Source organism: Hyla sarda, chromosome 1 (genome assembly GCF_029499605.1).
Source record: "Hyla sarda isolate aHylSar1 chromosome 1, aHylSar1.hap1, whole genome shotgun sequence".
NCBI classification, from domain to species: Eukaryota; Metazoa; Chordata; class Amphibia; order Anura; family Hylidae; genus Hyla; species Hyla sarda.
In genome coordinates, this window is record NC_079189.1 from 356,800,867 (window position 1) to 356,819,425 (window position 18,559).

The window sequence follows — 18,559 nt, forward strand, 5'->3', positions numbered from 1 at the left end:
CATGTTGCATTTAGGAAGCCCCCATGGTGGAGAGAGAATTTGACTGGTTTGAAGTCAGAGGCCATGTGCGTTTATAAAGCCCCCAATGATGCCAGACCAGTTGTCCCCCACCAGCCCCCCACATGTGACCCCATTTTGGAAACTACACCCCTCAAGGAATGTAACAAGTGGTGCAGTGAGCATTTAAACCCCACTGGTGTTGATTTTTGGAACAGTGAAAATAAAAAATGTAAATCTCATTTTCATGGACCACGGTTACAAAAATCTTTCAGACCCCTGTGGGGTGTAAATGCCCACTGCATCCCTTATTACATTCCTTGAGGGATCTAGTTTTCAAAATGGGGTCACAAGTGGGTGTTTTTTTTTTTTCTGTTTATGTCTGAAACGCTGCAACTGCATCAGCCACCCCTGTGCAAATCACTAATTTAGGCCTCAAATGTATATGATGCTCTCTCCGTCCTGATGTTATGTGCCCAAAAATTGCTTTGCGCCCACATGTGGGGTAAATCCACACTCAGGAGAAATTGTGTCATGAATTTTGAGGGGCTTTTGCTCTTTTTACCCCTCATAAAAAAGAAAGTTGGGGCTACACTAGCATGTTAGTGTAAAAAAAAATAATAATAATAATTTACACTAACATGCACGGTATTGCCCCCTACATTTAATTTTCACAAGGGGTAAAAAGGAGAAAAGGAACCCCAAAACTAGTAACGCACTTTCTCCCGAGTACGGAAATACCCTATATGTGGAAGCAAAGTGATCTGTGAGTGCATAACAGGGCTCAGGAAGGAAAGAGCACCATGTACATTTGAGGCCTAAATTAGTGATTTGTACAGGGGTGGCTGATAGTTGCAACGGTTCTGACATAAACACACACACAAAAAAAAAGCACAAATGTGACCCCATTTTGGAAACTACACCGCTCAAGGAATGTAACAAGAGGTACAACTCCCAACATGTTCTTTGGCTGTTCGTGCATGCTGGGAGTTGTAATTATGCAAAAGCTAGTGGCACTTTCATCAAAAAGTGAGCTACTAGCTGTTGCATAAACTACAACTCCCAGCATGCATGGAAGGCCAAAGGGCATTCTGGGAGTTGTAGTTATGTGCCTCCAGCTGTTGCATAACTACAACTCCCAGCAGCCATCCCAGCCCAATCACAGCGTCTGGAGACGCGGTGATCATGGGACACCGCCCCGTAAATGTATGGCCTTGTGCGCTAAAATACTCTTAGCAGCATCATACATTTACGGCGCATGTCTTTAAAGGGGTTATATAGGTTTTATTTTGTTTTATTTCTTTTATAAGCGTTTGTATGAAAATCAGCATGTTTAAAATTGTCCTCTTCTATCTTTTTTATTTTTCGGTATGCGAGGATGTGTGAGGGGTCATTTTTTGCCATTGCATAGCATTTATGAGTGTTATTGTTGCTCCATTACTTCAGCCTGCCATGGCTGTCTGGAGTATAGGAGCACCGATCAGACGGTGAGGAGGCAGGTAAGGGCCCTCCCGCTGTCCTCTCAGCTGATCGGGACATTGTGTTTTGTTTTTTAAATAGTTTTTTGGAAAAGTAAAAAAACATCGGCAATACACATCAGAAAAGAAGTAAGGCAACAGTATGTACAGTGTACAATATATCAAATAAAGAGATGGGTCAGAATTGCACAAAATATCACAGATAACAGGGTACATCAATAATCGACATGCGTACAGGTACAACAATCCTGAAGGGGTATAGACGAAAAATATGAAATAATCGAAAACTAAAAGGGAAAACAAACACCGCAATAAAAAAACAAAAAACATAACACGCATAACCGTCACATACTGCAAGAGTCACACCAGGGTAAATAAAAAGGACGTTCACACTTAGGTCTGTGCAGTTGAGTCTCAGTCAATGCCCTAATATCAAGGAGGGAGTTACACCATGGGCCCCATACAGAGACTTGCGTAAGAAAACACGAGTATGGTAAGGCCAGGGGCGTAGAGGGAGGCGCTGGGTCAACCAGAGTCGCCAGAAGGGCACGTACTTCCGTCCAGTAGGACAAAACATACGGACAGGTCTAAGGACGCAAAGGCCAAATCACCCACGAGCACCACCCCCACCTAATATTGTCAGAAGTTGATTTGCCAGGCATAAAGCCCCTTTGATCCGGGTGTATTAGGGAAATAATTGCACAATTCAACCTCCATGCTAGTACTTTAGTGAGAAGTTTATTGTGCGATTAGCCATATGAGTCTATAAGACCAACAGTCAAGGGGGTCCTTATCCGGTTTGAGAATAACGACTATAGTAGCATAATAGAATGAGGGAGGCAAAACCCCATCTCAGAAGGCAGCTAACGTCGTATCTTTCAAAATGGGCAATAAGACTTTAGAGTAATGAAAATATACCTCTAGTGGAAAACCATCAGGCCCAGAGGCCTTACCCCTGGCCATACCCGCCATCGCCTCCTGAAGTTCAAGTAAGGAGATTGGCGAGTTCAGCCCATCTCTAAAGTCAGACAAGTTGGGGAATGTAATAGTATCTAGGTATGAGGACAGGTGCTCGGGAGTGTAGCGGACCAGCAAGGAGTACAAATCCTCGTAGAAAGCCAAGAAACGGCCTGCGATATGAACGTTGTGGGATACTGTGTTTTCACCACGGTGGTCTCAATCAGCTCTGCTGAGCTGCCAGGATTTTTTTCCCCCCCCTCACATTTTTGCCGCTGCAATCAACTTTGATTGTGGCATCTAAGGTGTTATTGCCTTGCATCCTTAAGGAGTTAAAAAATTAGAAGGCTTAAATACATTACACATGTTGTCTGGACTGAAATATTGTACTAACCCATTTTAATAGGTCTAATATAAATAAACTCTGGTTGGTTATTAAGCTATTGGGTATATAATATTAATGTGGGCATGTGTTTTGAACGGGGTACAAAATTACAATCTATTTAATCCCCTGGCTATGGAAATAATAGCTTTATCTAAATCTACTTGCTGTAGCCATGGACTTAAGAATACAAAGCAGGTTGTTTATAGCAAACCTTTGGACTTTGAAACTTTTGATTAAAGAAATCTCAAAGCAATATCCAAAAAATGGTTGTCGTTTTCATCTATTTATTGGAAGAAACTTTTTCAAAAACAGAAAAATTTAAAGTACTTTGTTCCAGTACACAAAGTTTCATGGATGATACATAGGTAATTCAAGTATCCAATGAAATATATATAGAAGAGGAACTATTCTATATAACTAAGATTGTGAGATGGCATGTCAAAAACTTTTTTTTGTAGAAAAGAATAGTCACTGTAGAGAAGCAAGAAAGAGGAAAGACCAAAATGAATACTAAATAAAAAGTATATATCCCTCAAATGGAAAAAATATTTTGAGGCCACTCATCAAAAGATAAAGTATGTAATTTTTACCATTTAATAGTTGAGGAACATTTTAGGGTTAGTTTTATTCTCTTTGGAAATTAATCTGTCTCTATTTTTGCTGCTTATATCTGGTTTTTTTTTTTAACATATTTTTTTCATACAGCTTTTTAATGCTCCTTTATTGCCTTCCTGTTTTAGTAGCTTATTTTTTTTGTCATTTATTGCCCCCTTTACATTTTTCATTCATGCGCATTGGTTTTTCTCGTTTCTGACTTTATTCCTATAAAGTATGTACCTCTCAAAGTAAGAATTCCAGATTTAAAAAAAAAATCTAGTACCTTTTTGAGAAGGCGTATCTGACCACAACTAGGGGCATAAATCGATGCTGTTATTTTTTTATATTATTAATAGCACAAACCAGCCACTCAGGTCTAAACAAACATACAAAAGGTTGAAATGCAACATAATTCCGAACTGTAATCAAGATCCCTGTAGCTTTATGGTGTGCCTGGTATATATGGGTAAACTGAACAAAGATTCCTTGACTCGAAAGGAATCTTTTTGTACAATATGGCCCAGATATATCAAACTGTGTGGAAGAAAAAATTGAGTGATTTCCCCACAGCAGCCAATCACAGCTCAGCATTAACTTTACCAGAGCCCACAGGAAAGCCCATTTTTAGATGGTATTTAGGCCATTAATATTATACTTCTAAATAATCATCCACCAAGATGCGAACAACAGACTGCATGATTGCACTGTATCAGGAGACCAGTGGGGTAACCCCATTTGTATGGTACCTTCTCTCCTCGCATCGCTAGTGTCACAGGGTTCAGTTGTTTTCAAAAGTTGCAAAAAGTTTGCCGACAGATCCATAAAGAGAGAAATCATATTATATTGATGAGGAAGGAGGTCCAAGTTGCGGGTTCGGGTCATTAAAGCTCCCTTGACGTGAAAATGATGGATCCTTGACCTTGTTCCAGCGCACCTTGTCAGAGAGATGTCTAGGCATAGATATTGTGTGGGTCCTGTTCATAAATTAATCCTCTAAAGAGCAGACTACCAAGAAAGTCTGGATATATTCTTGTAGATATGCATTAAGGTTTTTGTAAGAGATCAAAAAATCCTCACTTGAAGCAGTGACAGGCAGGAAAGCAGTCACTAGCACAGCTGAGTCCCCTGAAAAGCATAGCCACGGTCTCTGGTTAACAGGCCTGAAGGAGGCCAGTGAAGATGGCTCAGAAAGAGCAAAGTTCTATGGGTGTGTAGGAGAACGAGTGCCTGGAGCTCCCACCAGAACAGCTTCTAGAGATTCTGCTGCAGAAGGAAGCAGGGAACTGCTCCTTCTGCTAGGCGATGCACCCGATTTGCGGAGAGAAAAGATATGTCAGCATTCATGTGTCGTGAAAGCCAGAGAAGAGGTAGTGGCACTCATGAAACAATCGCTCACCCAAGCACAGGTAAAACTCAATTTCTTCCTCGTGCGGGCGTCTTCCCTCATTGTCTAGATGAGATGATGGTCAGGCAAGTTGAGGGGGCTTTACAGTTGCTGGGCTTGGGAGCTGCAGGACTATGCAGCCACCCTGCTTAGCTGCCAAGCCACTGCCCCTCAAGAAATTACTTTCATTTGTTACTAATGTTACAATGAATGATCATATCAGACACAGTATAATAATATAGATGAAATATGGGAAACATATTAAACTATTTAGGCCTACAAACAGGCAATTCACATACTGTATATCATATGGAAATAAGAACAGGATATGTAAATTTAACAAACAGAATTTACAAAGTATGCCCTTGTTTTCCCCAAACCAGTTAAATCCTTTTAAATATGTAATATGAAAAGTGAATAAATGTGTCAAGTAAAGAGGATGAGGTTAAAGTGTACCTTGCCCCAGTCTCTTTGGCTCTCTGTGCTGGCTGATGGCATCTTTGCCTTCTTTTTACTTTGCTTCAGTTTTTCTCCAGCATTCACTACCTCGGTCGCATCATTTTTGCAGGAAGGACAATACCTAAAAGAATTGTTCAGTGAGGAATAAAGAAACAGGATAACATGGCTCAGGTAGACAAGCTATTTTAACTATGTTCCATCAAACATAAATAAAAAGGATTTTGCACTAACATATTTGTTCACCAGTGAAAAGTAAGCCATGCAAAGCATTAGCTGCTTTTGACATTGCTCCTCCTTCCCCAGTCTGAAGCTTTTCCTTGCTTCCATTCTACTCCGTATGTGAGGTTCATTCATATGTCACCTAAACATTACCAGGTATTATATCATTATTTACTTCTAAAATAAATCTTGGGCATTCATATAAAAATACAAGACTGCTGAGCCCACTTTTAAATCCACTTACAAAATGGCACCCTTTTACTCAACAAAAACAAAGCTAAAAACAGAGGTTACAAATGGTTTTATATTTTGCTAACTAGGCTGTGAAATGTGTTATCCCCCCTAGCTGCAAAAATAGGAGCTTTTAGCAAACAAACTTTTGCACACACTATGCTCTTTATAACCTATTCCAAGGATAAACAATACAGTGGTGTAATAATCCTTTAACCCCTTAAGGACCACAGGTTTTTTTCATTTCTGCACTTTGGTGTTTTCCTCTTCACCTATCAAAATCATAACACTTAAAATTTTCCACCTACAGACCCATATGAAGGTTTTTTTTTAGCGCCACCAATTTTAGTTTGTAATGACATCAATAATTTCACCACAAAATCTACGTTGAAACCAGAAAAAAAAAATTGTGGGGCTAAATAAAAAAAAAACTGCGTTTTATAACTTTTGGGGGCTTCCGATTCTACGAAGGGCACTTTTTTCTAATAATTTCCGCTTCTGACCCCTATAACTTTTTTTATTTTCCGTGTATGGGGATGTGTGAGGGCTCATTATTTGCGCCATGATCTGAAGTTTTTATCGGTACCATTTTAGTTTTTATGGGACTTTTTGATCGGTTTTTATAAATTTTTGTTAGGGTATACAAAGTGACCAAAAATATGCAATTTTGGACTTTTTCACATATACGCCATCAACCGTGCGGTTTAATTAATGTTATATTTTTATAGTTCGGACATTTACGCACGCGGCGATACCACATATACTTATTATTATGTTTATATATTTTTTTATATGGAATTTGTGAAAAGGGGGAGATTTAACCCCTTAAGGACATAGTGTTTTTGCACTTTCGTTTTTTTCCTCCTTACCTTTTAAAAATCATAACCCTTTCAATTTTGCACCAAAAAATCCATATGATGGCTTATTTTTGCGCCACCAATTGTACTTTGTAATGATCTACAGCGAAACGGAAAATCTATGGCGAAACAGGAAAAAAAATCATTGTGCGACACCATGGAAGAAAAAAAACGCTATTTTGTAAGTTTTGGGGGCTTCTGTTTCTATGCAGTCCATTTTTTATTAAAAATGACATCTTTATTCTGTAGGTCCATACAATTAAAATGATAAACTACTTATATAGGTTTGATTTTTTATTACTTAGGGAAAAATTATAACTACATGCAGGAAAATGTATACGTTTAAAATTGTCCTCTTCTGACCCCTGTAACTTTTTTTTATTGTTCCATGTACAGGGCGGTATGAGGTCTCATTTTTTGCGCCGTGAAGTTTTTAGCGGTACCATTTTTGTTTTGATCGGACTTTTTGATAGCTTTTATTCATCTTTTTATGTTATAAAAATTTAGCAAAAATAGGCTATATTATACACCATTGACCGTGCGGTTTAATTAACAATATATTTTTATAGTTCAGACATTTACGCACGCAGCGATACCACATATGTTTATTTTTATTTACACAGTTATTTTTTTATGGGAAAAGGGGGGCGATTCAAACTTTTATTAGGGAAGGGTTTAAATTACCTTTATTAACTTTTTCTGTTCACTTTTTTTGTGCAGTGTTATAGCTCCCATAGGGGGCTATAACACTGCATACACTGATCTTTTACACAGATCACTGCAAAGCCATAGCTTTGCATTGATCAGTGTTATCGGCAGTTTATTGCTCAAGCCTGGATTTCAGGCTTGCAGCAATCAATCACCTTTCGGAGGTAAGGCCTCCTCCTGCTGCGCCCTAGCTGTTCGGGACATCGTGATTTTATCACAATTTCCCGGTCAGCCCGACTGAGCTGCAAAGATGCTTTTACTTTCACTTTTAGGCGCGGCGATCAACTTTGATCGCCGCGTCTAAAGAGTTAATGCCGGACATCTGCCGGAACGGCGATGTCTGGCATTAGCCACGGGTCCTGGCTGCTGATAGCAGCCGGGACCGCGCGGGTATGAAGCGAGCTCAGCTCCTGAGCTCGCTTCATAACCCTCCCGCGCCGCAGCGCCGTATAAACCCAGTGGTTCTGTGGAAAACTTTTTTTTTTTTAATGACCTGGTGCCAGAAAGTTAAACAGATTTGTAAATGACTTCTATTTAAAAATCTCAATTCTTTCAGTACTTATTAGCAGCTGTATGCTACATATGAAAAACTTTTCTTTTTTAATTTCTTTTTTGTCTTGTCCACAGTGCTCTCTGCTGACACCTCTGTCCGTGTCAGGAACTGTCCAGAGCAGCATAGGTTTGCTATGGGGACAGTTTAGAAGCAAATCCCCATAGCAAACCTCTTCTACTCTGTGCAGTTCCCGAGACAAGCAGAGATGTCAGCAGACAGCACTGTTGCCAGACAGAAAACAACAATTCAACTTCAGCAGCTGATAATTATTGAAAGGATTAAGATTTTTAATAGAAGTAATTTACAAATCTGTTTAACTTTCTGGAGCCAGTTGATATAAAAAAAAAAGTTTTTTCCTGCAATACCCCTTTAACTTTCTGGCACAAGTTGATTTAAAAAAAAAATAATGTTTTCCATTGGAGTACTCCTTTAAACTTTTAATAAGGAAGAGGTTAAAGGGGCACTACTGTGGAAAACGTTTATTTATTTATTTATTTATTTTTAAATCAACTGGTGCCAGAAAGTTAAACAGATGTGTAAATCACTTCTATAAAAAAATCTTAATCCTTCCAGTACTTTTTAGGGGCTGTATACTAAAGAGAAATCCACAAAAAGGAAATGCATTTCTGTGATGTGCTTCTCTGGACAGTTCCTAAAATGGACAGCAGAGGTCAGCAGAGAGCACTGTGGTCAGGACATCACAGGAAATGCATTTCTTTTTTTTTATTTCTCTTTAGTATACAGCCCCTAAAAAGTACTGGAAGGATTAAGATTTTTTAATAGAAGTGATTTACAAATCTGTTTAACTTTCTGGCACCAGCTGATTTAGAAAAAAAAAGTTTTCCACGGTAGTACCCCTTTAACCCCTTAAGGACCAATACAAATAAACCTGTACGCCCCTGAAAGACCAGGCCTGTTTTTTCAAATTGGGGATGTCTGTCTTTATTAGAGAATAACTCTGGTAACGTTTTGCCAATCACGATAATTCTGACATTGTTTTTTTGTCACAAGTTGTCCTTCATGTACATAGTAAAAGTAAGCCGATATCATTTGTAGTTTTTTTTTACAATGCAAAAAATCATTTTTACAAAACATTATGATTTTTTGCTATTTTAACACTAATAGATTGCATATTTTTATACTTACTGACCAAATAGTTTATGAAACTTATACTTTCAGATGTCTACTTTATTTTGACGTCATTTTTTTGTTTTTAATTAACATTTTAAATTAGTTAGAAGCCTAACAATTTAACTTGAAATTTTGAAAATTTTAAAATCTTTTTTTGTGTGCTATGCAAGGTTTGCAGAAATTAAAAGGTAGTAGAACATAGGAACACCCCCCCCAAATGACCCCATTTTAAAAACTAGACCCCTCAAGGTATTCGCTAAGGGGTACAGTGAGTATTTTAACACCATAGTTTTTTGGCAGGAATTATTACAAAGTCAGTGTTAAAAACTCGAAATTTGCAATTTTTCACAAATGCATCATTTGGGGGGCATATTTTTTGTACATCACTTCTGATATTGAAAGAAATGCACCCTATATTTTATTTAGCTGTTTGTCCCATGTTCGGAAATACCCCCGCTTTGGCCATATATGGTTCCTTGGCCGCGTGGTAGGACTCAGAAGGAGAGGAGCGCCATTTGGCTTTCAGGGCAGAACAGTGCCCCCACCCCCACAAGTGACCCCATTTATATACCGCACCCCTACAAGTTATTGGCTGGACCAGGGACCACTCTGATTGGTCCTTGGTCGGCTGGCAGTATAACGCGTCTGTCTGTGACAGTTAAGGCTCCTGATGGATATATCCGCCATGTTGTGGGAATAAGCACCCGCTCATGGCGAATATATCCATTACTGCTGCGGCTGGGTAGCTCAGTGTGTCCGCTCATGACTGCTGGCGGGAAATCCGCTGCTATGAGTGGACACACAAAGCTACCCAGCCGCAGCAGGGAGCTCATTACCGTGACTGCTGCATAATGTGTAGGATCACATGGTGGACATGCGCAGCATATTACATGCTGCGGATGTCCGCCAATGCGATCCTACACATTATGCTTTTTTTTTTTTATTAGATTCATTTAATAAATGTATTTTTAATATTTACGGTATTCATTTATTTATTTATTTTTTACACTTATTACATTTTTATTTATTTTCACACTTTTTAATGCTTTGGAATACTTAGTATTCCAAAGCATTGCAGTTATATGCTGCCTGCCAGTTTTCACTAGCAGGCAGCATATTAGGACGTGCCTCTGGCACGTCCTTTCAGGCAATACCCAGGGCAGACCTGGGGGTCTTTGTAGGACCCCCGGCTGCCCAGATATACAGCAGCACCCCGCGATGCTCCGGGGTGCTGCAGGAGAGACAAAGGGAGCCCCCTCCCTCTGTCAGAACTCCTTACAGCGAGCGGTCACTTCTGACCGCGGCTGTAAGGGTTAAACTGTCGGGAGTGAAGTTCACTTCACTCCCGGCAGTGCGGCAGGTCACGGCCAGCCGCGGCCACACACAGCACCCCACGATGCGGGGTGCTGCAGAGGAGGCATAGGGAGCCCCCTCCCTCTGTCATAACACTTACAGCCCGCGGTCACTTCCGACCGCGGCTGTAAAGGGTTAAAACTGCCGGGACCGAAGTTTACTTCGGTCCTGGCAGTGCAGCAGGGTCCCGGCTGTGTGATACAGCCGAGTCCCTGCCACGATCTTGTGGGTGCACTGGGCAGCACCCAAGAGAATAATGGACGAGTATAGACGTCCAGATGCGGGAACAGCAGCCAACCTGGACGTCTATACTCGTCCGTGGTCGTTATCGGGTTAATGTGTTTTTTTTTTTTAAACTTTTATTAAACTTTTTTTTTTTGTACACTTTATTAGTCCCCTTAGGGGACTTTTAGGAGGAATCATCAGATGCCTCATACAGATCAACAGAGTTCCATAGAACTCTATTGATCTGTGTGCTCTGCACTCAATTGATAAAGCCTGGTCCTGCCAGGCTTTATCAATCCGAGAGCCAGGACCAGTGGAGGAACAGAGGTAAACCCTCCGGCTACCTCAGCAGTGGATCGCCACCACCAGGGAGTGTTTAAATGTGCATTTAGACGCTTCTGTCAGCGGCAATCTAAAGGGTTAATAGCCAGCTTCGGTGATCGCCGCATGTCGGCTATTAACACCGGCCCTCAGCTACAAGAATCAGCTGGGGGCCGGCGGGTATAGCGCGGGCTCAAGTCGAGAGCCCGTGCCATACATGGTCGTTAACAGGCAAGATTTAAAATTTCTTAAAAAGAAGAAACAAACATACCAGTCTTCATCTTCAGGTATCTTGGAAAGTGGGGGATTTAGGCAGTAGATGTGGTAAGCCATGTTGCATTCATCACATAAAAGCTGCATGTGTGCATCCTGCTTTCCACCACATAAATAACATGAGCAGAACCGGCATTCAGCATTAGGGTCTGCTTTGCAATGTTTACATTCAGGACCACTCTTCCCTGTAATAAACAAATTAATAAATAAATAAATAAATAAGTAAACCTATTTCTGCTGTTCAGACATTTCTAACTTTTCTCAATGTGTCATACAGTGATCACTACATTACAATCTGTAAGACAAATAAGGTATTAGACAGGAAATCACAGTTGTGCCCTAAATGCAGCAAAGCCAAACATCAAACTAGCAACCAAAATTCAAAGTAGTAAGTAAGTCACATCTACTGGATGTGGATTAGATGCTTAAAGGGGTACTCCGGTGGTTAAGATTTTTGGCTATATATCATCTTCTTTTAATGTTCATGTTTTTTTGCAATTGACATGTATTATATGTTTGTGTAGCATGTGTCTTTTTTTTCTTACCTGTTTGTGGGCCAGGAACTTCTGTAGTCCTGTGTTGGATTTCTTACTGTCGTCCACAGCATCGGCCATGTTAGGATTAGGCTGTGGACAACGCGTCAGGGCTTTTTTTTTTCTTTGTTCTTTCAGAGCCCGGAGGACGTAAGTCTGCATGAGAGAAAGAAGCCACGCCCCTCATCTCTCCCTCCTGGAGGACGCAGATCTGCATGAGAAAAAGAAGCCATGCCCCCTCATCTCCCCCTCCAGGTGGTCGCAGGTGCGCATGAGAGAAAGAAGCCACACCCCCTCATCTCCCCCTACCGGAGGATGCAGGCCTGCATGAGAGAAAGAAGCTAGAGCAGGGGGAGAGAGGACGTACACAGCTCCTCATCTCCCCTCCCCCTGCTCTGTCTTCTGAGGACGCAGGTCTGCCATGAAAGAAGACAGAGGAGATAAGTTATCTGAAGGAGAGGATAACAAAGTGCACAGGCTGGGGATGTATAGACTGCAGGGGAAAAAATCTCTGACTGGTGATGATGTCTATGTGTGAACGGGGGGGGGGGGAAGACTCTTGAATGACACATGCTGGGAGTTGTAGTCCCTGTTATGTTTGTCTACCAGTGTGCCTCCAGCTGTTGCAAAACTAAAACTCCCAGCATGTCCTGACAGCCTTTGGGCATGCTGAGAGTTGTAGTTTTGCAACAGCTGGAGGCACACTGGTTGGGAAACACTGTCCTAGCCTATTCAGCATACACATCATGTTACACCAGTTTTTCCAAACCAGTGTGCCTCCAGCTGTTGTAAAACTACAACTCCCAGCATGCCCTGACAGCCTTTGGGCATGCTGGGAGTTGAAGTTTTGCAACAGCTGGAGGCATACTGGTTGGGAAACACTGTTCTAGCCAATTCAGTATATTATAAACAAAGTGCATTGTTTCCCAACCAGGGTGTCTTCAGCTGTATCAAAACTACAACTCCCAGCATGCCGGACAGCTTTTGGCTGTCCGGGCATGCTGGGAGCAGTAGGAGGCACCCTGGTTGGGAAACACTGGTGTGGTGAACTACAACCCCCAGGAGACTACAGAGGCAGCATGCTGGTGTTATACCAAAGACTGAAGACTCCTGAATGACACATGCTGGGAGTTGTAGTCCCTTTTGTGTGTGTATGCCAGTGTATCCCAACCAAGGCTGATTATATTAGTGTACTGTGTATAAGGGGGCTGACCCGGGAAAATAGTAGGGTGGGTAAAGGGCGGAACAAACAAAAAACAGGAGCTGCCCCAAACCAGCAAGGCATGTGGCATGCTGGGATTTGTAGTTTTCAGCACAGCAAGAAACAGGAAATAGAAGCAAAGATAGGAAAACAAAGTGGGGGATAAAAAGACAACAAAGAACGGAAATAGAGTTGCCTAAACAACAAGAATAGAAATGAAACAAAACAAATAGGGTAAGTTAAAAACGGAAAAACACGTTGGCCACCGGAGTACCCCTTTAATTCACTCAATAAGACAGCTGGTGAGATCTATAACATTACTTCATTATTCTAAAATCACTCCTTCCATGAGAAAAAAAGGCCCGTAAACTACTGTTCACCACCTGTAAGACCTTGTTCACATGAGGGTTGAAGCTTCAATGAGCTTTATTCACTGAATCCGTTTCTAACAAGATTTAGATCTGATATGCTCATTTTACACTGCTGAAAAAACACCTAATACTCATTTATCAGCTTACTTTTAAACTCTCCATCTCCAGATGATAGCGGATATGCTCCAGGCTTCTCTATCTTGTAAATCTCATCAGGAAAAACAACCTTACAATCATTGATTGCATCATCAGGACCACTGCAACATACAGATGAATATATAAATCTATTAGACTACTACAATGCAAGCTCAAAAACAAGTTATGCATAATAAAAATTTAAAATTACAACTACATCTTAAAAAAGTTGAACGATTTTTAATCAAGATCCTCCACTACTTATAATGTAACATTACATCAACTTATCATGGTTTAAAACATTTTCTAACCTACAATTTAAAGGGGTACTCCGGTGAAATTTATTTATTTATTTTTTTAAATCAACTGGTGCCAGAAAGTTAAACAGATTTGTAAATTACTTCTATTAAAAAATCTTAATCCTTTCAGTACTTATTAGCTGCTGGATACTACTGAGGAAATTATTTTCTTTTTGGAACACAGTGCTCTCTGCTGACATCACGAGCATATTGCTCTCTGCTGACATCTCTGTCCATTTTAGGAACTATCCAGAGCAGCATATGTTTTCTATGGGGATTTTCTCCTACTCTGGACAGTTCTTAAAATGGACAGAGATGTCAGCAGAGAGCACTGTGCTCGTGATTCAGCAGAGAGCTCTGTGTTCCAAACGGAAAATAATTTCCTCTGTAGTATTCAGCAGCTAATAAGTAGTGGAAGGATTAAGATTTTTTAATAGAAGTAATTTACAAAGCTGTTTAACTTTCTGGCACCAGTTGATTTAAAAAAAATCCCCCTTAAGTACCCCCTTAAGTTGCTAATTTCTATTTCTTCTACTTCTGTTTTATTACCACTACCACTAGTGAGTGGATTGTGGTAAGTTTTGACTGTGATTTGTATATGTTAAAAGGTATTCCTGTCTAAGCAATTTATGGTATGTTGCAAGGATGTATGGATCTGATAGTAGGGGCAGCCACCACGAGAACATCCATTCTAATTTTGCTGCAAAGCCGGGCAGTGTACGCCATAGACATGTGGAAAGCCAGAGGTGAGTGAATGGCTCTCTCCTGCCCAAAAGGGAATACCATGCTGATCAAAATTTGAAATGCTAAAAGTAGGGAACAGGCCAATATGATAGATGACTTGAAGATTTCTATTATATTACCGTATATACTCAAGTATAAGCTGAGTTTTTCAGCACGATTTTTCGTGCTGAAAACACCCCCCTCGGCTTATATTCGCGTGAACTCTCCGCCTGTTAATCCCTTTTCAGTGGTCTTCAACCTGCAAAACTACAACTCCCAGCATCAGCTGTCCAGGCATGCTGGGAGTTGTAGTTTTGAAACATCTGGATGTCTGCAGGTTGAAGACCACTGCGGCCTTCGTCATCATCCAGACCCCCTTTAGTTTTCAACTCACCTCACCTCGGTGGGAAGGAAGGGTGAGCTGGTCCGGGCCATCTATGCTGCAGGGACCGCCCGGTGGGGAGGGTTAGTCGTTCCGGGCTGTTCATCTTCACGGGGAGGCCCTCTTCTCCGCTCCGGGCCGGCCCCGGACTAGTGACATTGCCTTGACGACGAACGCACAGGAACGTTCCTGTGCGTCGTCGTCAAGGCAACGTCACTAGTCCGGGGCCGGGCCCCGAGCAGAGAAGAGGACCTCTCGGTGAAGATGGACAGCCCGGAACGACTAACCCTCCCCACCAGACGGTCCCTGCAGCATAGATGGCCCGAACCAGCTCAACCTTCCTTCCCACCGAGGGGAGGTGAGTAGAAAACTAAAGGGGGGGGGGGGCTGGATGATGACGAAGGCCACAGTGGTCCTCAACCTGCGGACCTCCAGATGTTTCAAAACTACAACTCCCAGCTCCCAAAACTACAACTCCCCCGGGGAGGGGGGAGATGATGAAGAGGTGGATGATGACGGGGGTGTTAATGACGGGGGTCTGGATGATGACGGGGGGGATGATGTATTTCACACCCTAGGCTTATAGTCGAGTCAATAACTTTTCCTGGGTTTTTGGGGTAAAATTAGGGGCCTCGGCTTATATTCGGGTCGGCTTATACTCGAGTATATATGGTAATTCATTTGCAAATAGGGGAACAATGCCTACAGCCATGTTTAGGACACAAAAAATTACAGCATAAAATTAGAACAGTGTACCATACCCCAATATTAAGAAAACCGGTTGATGCATAAGCCATGTTCCATTTATTATATCAAGTGCTGGAGAAGTCTGTAGTATATTTCCACATAGACAAGCTAAAACATATTATTACTGTGTTGTGTCAATAAAACAACTTAAATATCTACTTATTAACAAAGTTTACGACAAAATCTCACCAATAAGTCCAATAGAGATACAGATACTTCAAGGTCTCCACACCAATAGCATACAAACTAATCTCCAACTATACTATATCTGGAAGCTCATCAAACAAAGTTATTCCCAGATCAAATAATGAACAAAATCTTAAAGCCTCCACCGATTCCCCCAACAATATGGGATCATCAGGAGATCATATACTGTGGTAGTACTACAGGCCACAGTAATCATATACACTGGTAGATGTTGTGACACCAATAACAAACCAGTATAATAAATATGTTCAGATAATAAAAAGGGAAATAATAGCATTCTGATTTGTATGAGCCACTTACCTGTAAACGTGATGAGGAGAGCGGACACATTTACTTTAATTTAAAAATCTTAATCCTTCCAGTACGTATCAGCTGCTGTATACTACAGAGGACGTTGTGTAGTTCTTTCCAATCTGACCACAGTGCTCTCTGCTGACACCTTTGTCCGTGTCAGAAACTGTTTATAGTACAAGCAAATCCCCATAGAAAACCTCTCCTGCTCTGGACAGTTCTTTACACAGACAGAGGTGGCAGCAGAGAGCACTGTGGTCACACTGAAAAGAATTACATGTTATCTGCTGCATACAGCAAATAAGAATTACTGAAAAAATTTAGATTTTTCAATAGAAGAAATTTACAAATCTGTATAGCTTTCCGGCACCAATTGATTTGAAAACTTTTTTTCCTCCGTAGTACCCCTTTAAAGGGGTTATCCAGGAAAAAAAACTTTTTTTTATATATATCAACTGGCTCCAGAAAGTTAAACAGATTTGTAAAATTAATTCTATTAAAAAATCAGTACTTATGAGCTTCTGAAGTTAAGGTTGTTCTTTTCTGTCTAAGTGCTCTCTGATGACACGTGTCTGGGGAAACACCCAGTTTAGAAGCAAATCCCCATAGCAAACCTATTCTAAACTGGGCGGTTCCCGAGACACGTGTCATCAGGAGCACTTAGACAGAAAAGAACAACCTTAACTTCAGAAGCTCATAAGTACTGAAAGGATTAAGATTTTTTAATAGAAGTAATTTACAAATCTGTTTAACTTTCTGGAGCCAGTTGATATATATAAAAAAAAGTTTTTTCCTGGAATACCCCTTTAAGCTTTAAGTAAAAACATCAACGTGAGGTAAACAGATGTAAATAGACAAATACAATTATTATTTGGTACTCCTATACTGCAACCAGTAAAACAAGAAATCCGTATTCACGTATTGAATCTGCCCATTAACAATTATGACCATATCCTGAACGAAATCCAATGAAAGGACAAAGGATTTAAACAACCACCACATCCACGTGGCATGAACAAATTCAACACTCACCGGAAACTAAGAGGAAAAAAATCTTACAGAAACAGCCTGCAGGGATGCTAACTATGCAATGTATGTAATGTGTAAGAGTGTACAACCCTGCCTTTGGGGACAGCAAATTAAAACAGATAACTTAATACATGCCTCTACTAGCCATCTCACAGAAGTGTCTTCTATCAATGGTGTTTATCAAAACTACATCAGACTTTGTCTTTTAAAGGTTATCACATCAAGCCATCTCAGTCAATTTACATTTTCTGGCAGACTGACAAGGTTTTGTCATTTCAGCTGCTGCCATCTTCATCCATCCTTTGTCCAGAAGAGGACAACTAATGACAACTAATGACTAATGAGACATGCTCAGCTACAAGAAGAGCACCAAACAGGTAACATAGGCCTGTTCCTTTAACATCTAGTAGAGCTCATGCGTGCACTACTATGAAGCGGCCAACAATAGTAAGAGAACAGCAAGGTCAGCTGCACTTTACTAGCACATATACAATTTAAAAAGCAAACACAGCTTTGATTATTTACATATGGCTTAAGCTTTGTTATCTGTTGGTCAACAATAAAAATAAATAAAAAACTTGTGTAAATGTGCATAGTATTTAGCGCCTTTAAACACAGAACAATGCCAATAATAGTTTCTAGTGTTAGCCACTACCACGAAACGGAATGTGCATGAGCACCAAATTTACTAAATGGTTGCATGGCATGTGATACGATGAATATGGTGCTAGAGCACATTTTTTGAAAATTACACTTTAGTGCACCACTTTGCATGGTTCCTTCTATGCTATTTGTTAACCCATTGTGACAATAGGTGTGACTTTTTACTAATTCTGTCCACAGCTAGTTTTGTAAGCCAGGTCAGGGCTGATGTAGATTTGAGACAAATTTATGGTTTTGACTTAAATGGGCACTGTCAAATTTATTTATTTTTTTTGCATATGATAAAGCAGGTACAATATGATTTATAATTTACTCACTGGCACTGTCATTAAATCTTTTTTTGCATATGATATAGCAGGTACAATAAGATGTATAATTTACTCACTGGCACTGTCATTAAATCATTTTTTTTTTTTTTTTGCACATGATATAGCAGGTACAATAAGATTTATAATATACTCACTATAAAAATGTCTTTTTATGTCACTTTCATGGCCTTATAAATCTGACCACTAGGGGTCTTCCTTCTGGCACAGACTACATCCCGTCTCCTCAAAAGCACAGATTTTGGTCTCCTGCTGGACTGGCAGGAGACCAAACTGAGGAAGTGCGGTCTGGCCATAGGCAGTGAATTGCACTCGCTCTCTGTTTCATACACAGGCAGAGAGCGAGTGCTATTCACTGCCTATGGCCAGACCGCACTTCCTGAATTTGGTCTTCTGCCAGATTGATTAGGCCATAAAAATATATATATATTTTTTTACAGGGAGTAAATTACAAATCTTATTTTACCTGCTGTATCAATGCAAAAAAAATTAATATTAATAACAGTGCACATTTTACCACTTGA

General features: G+C 40.5%; 1 protein-coding gene across 2 annotated transcripts in view; it reads right to left on the reverse strand.

The window, feature by feature from the left end:
* The window catches only part of UHRF2 (ubiquitin like with PHD and ring finger domains 2), a 174,599-nt gene that overhangs the window by 36,291 nt on the left and 119,749 nt on the right, over window positions 1-18,559 (reverse strand). For both annotated transcript variants that reach the window (XM_056521915.1, XM_056521905.1), the window contains 3 exons: window positions 13,381-13,490; window positions 11,127-11,313; window positions 5,255-5,378 (listed from right to left, as the gene is read on the reverse strand). In XM_056521915.1, coding sequence (XP_056377890.1) covers window positions 5,255-5,378; window positions 11,127-11,313; window positions 13,381-13,490 — 421 coding nt within the window. The remainder of the gene's footprint in view (window positions 1-5,254; window positions 5,379-11,126; window positions 11,314-13,380; window positions 13,491-18,559) is intronic.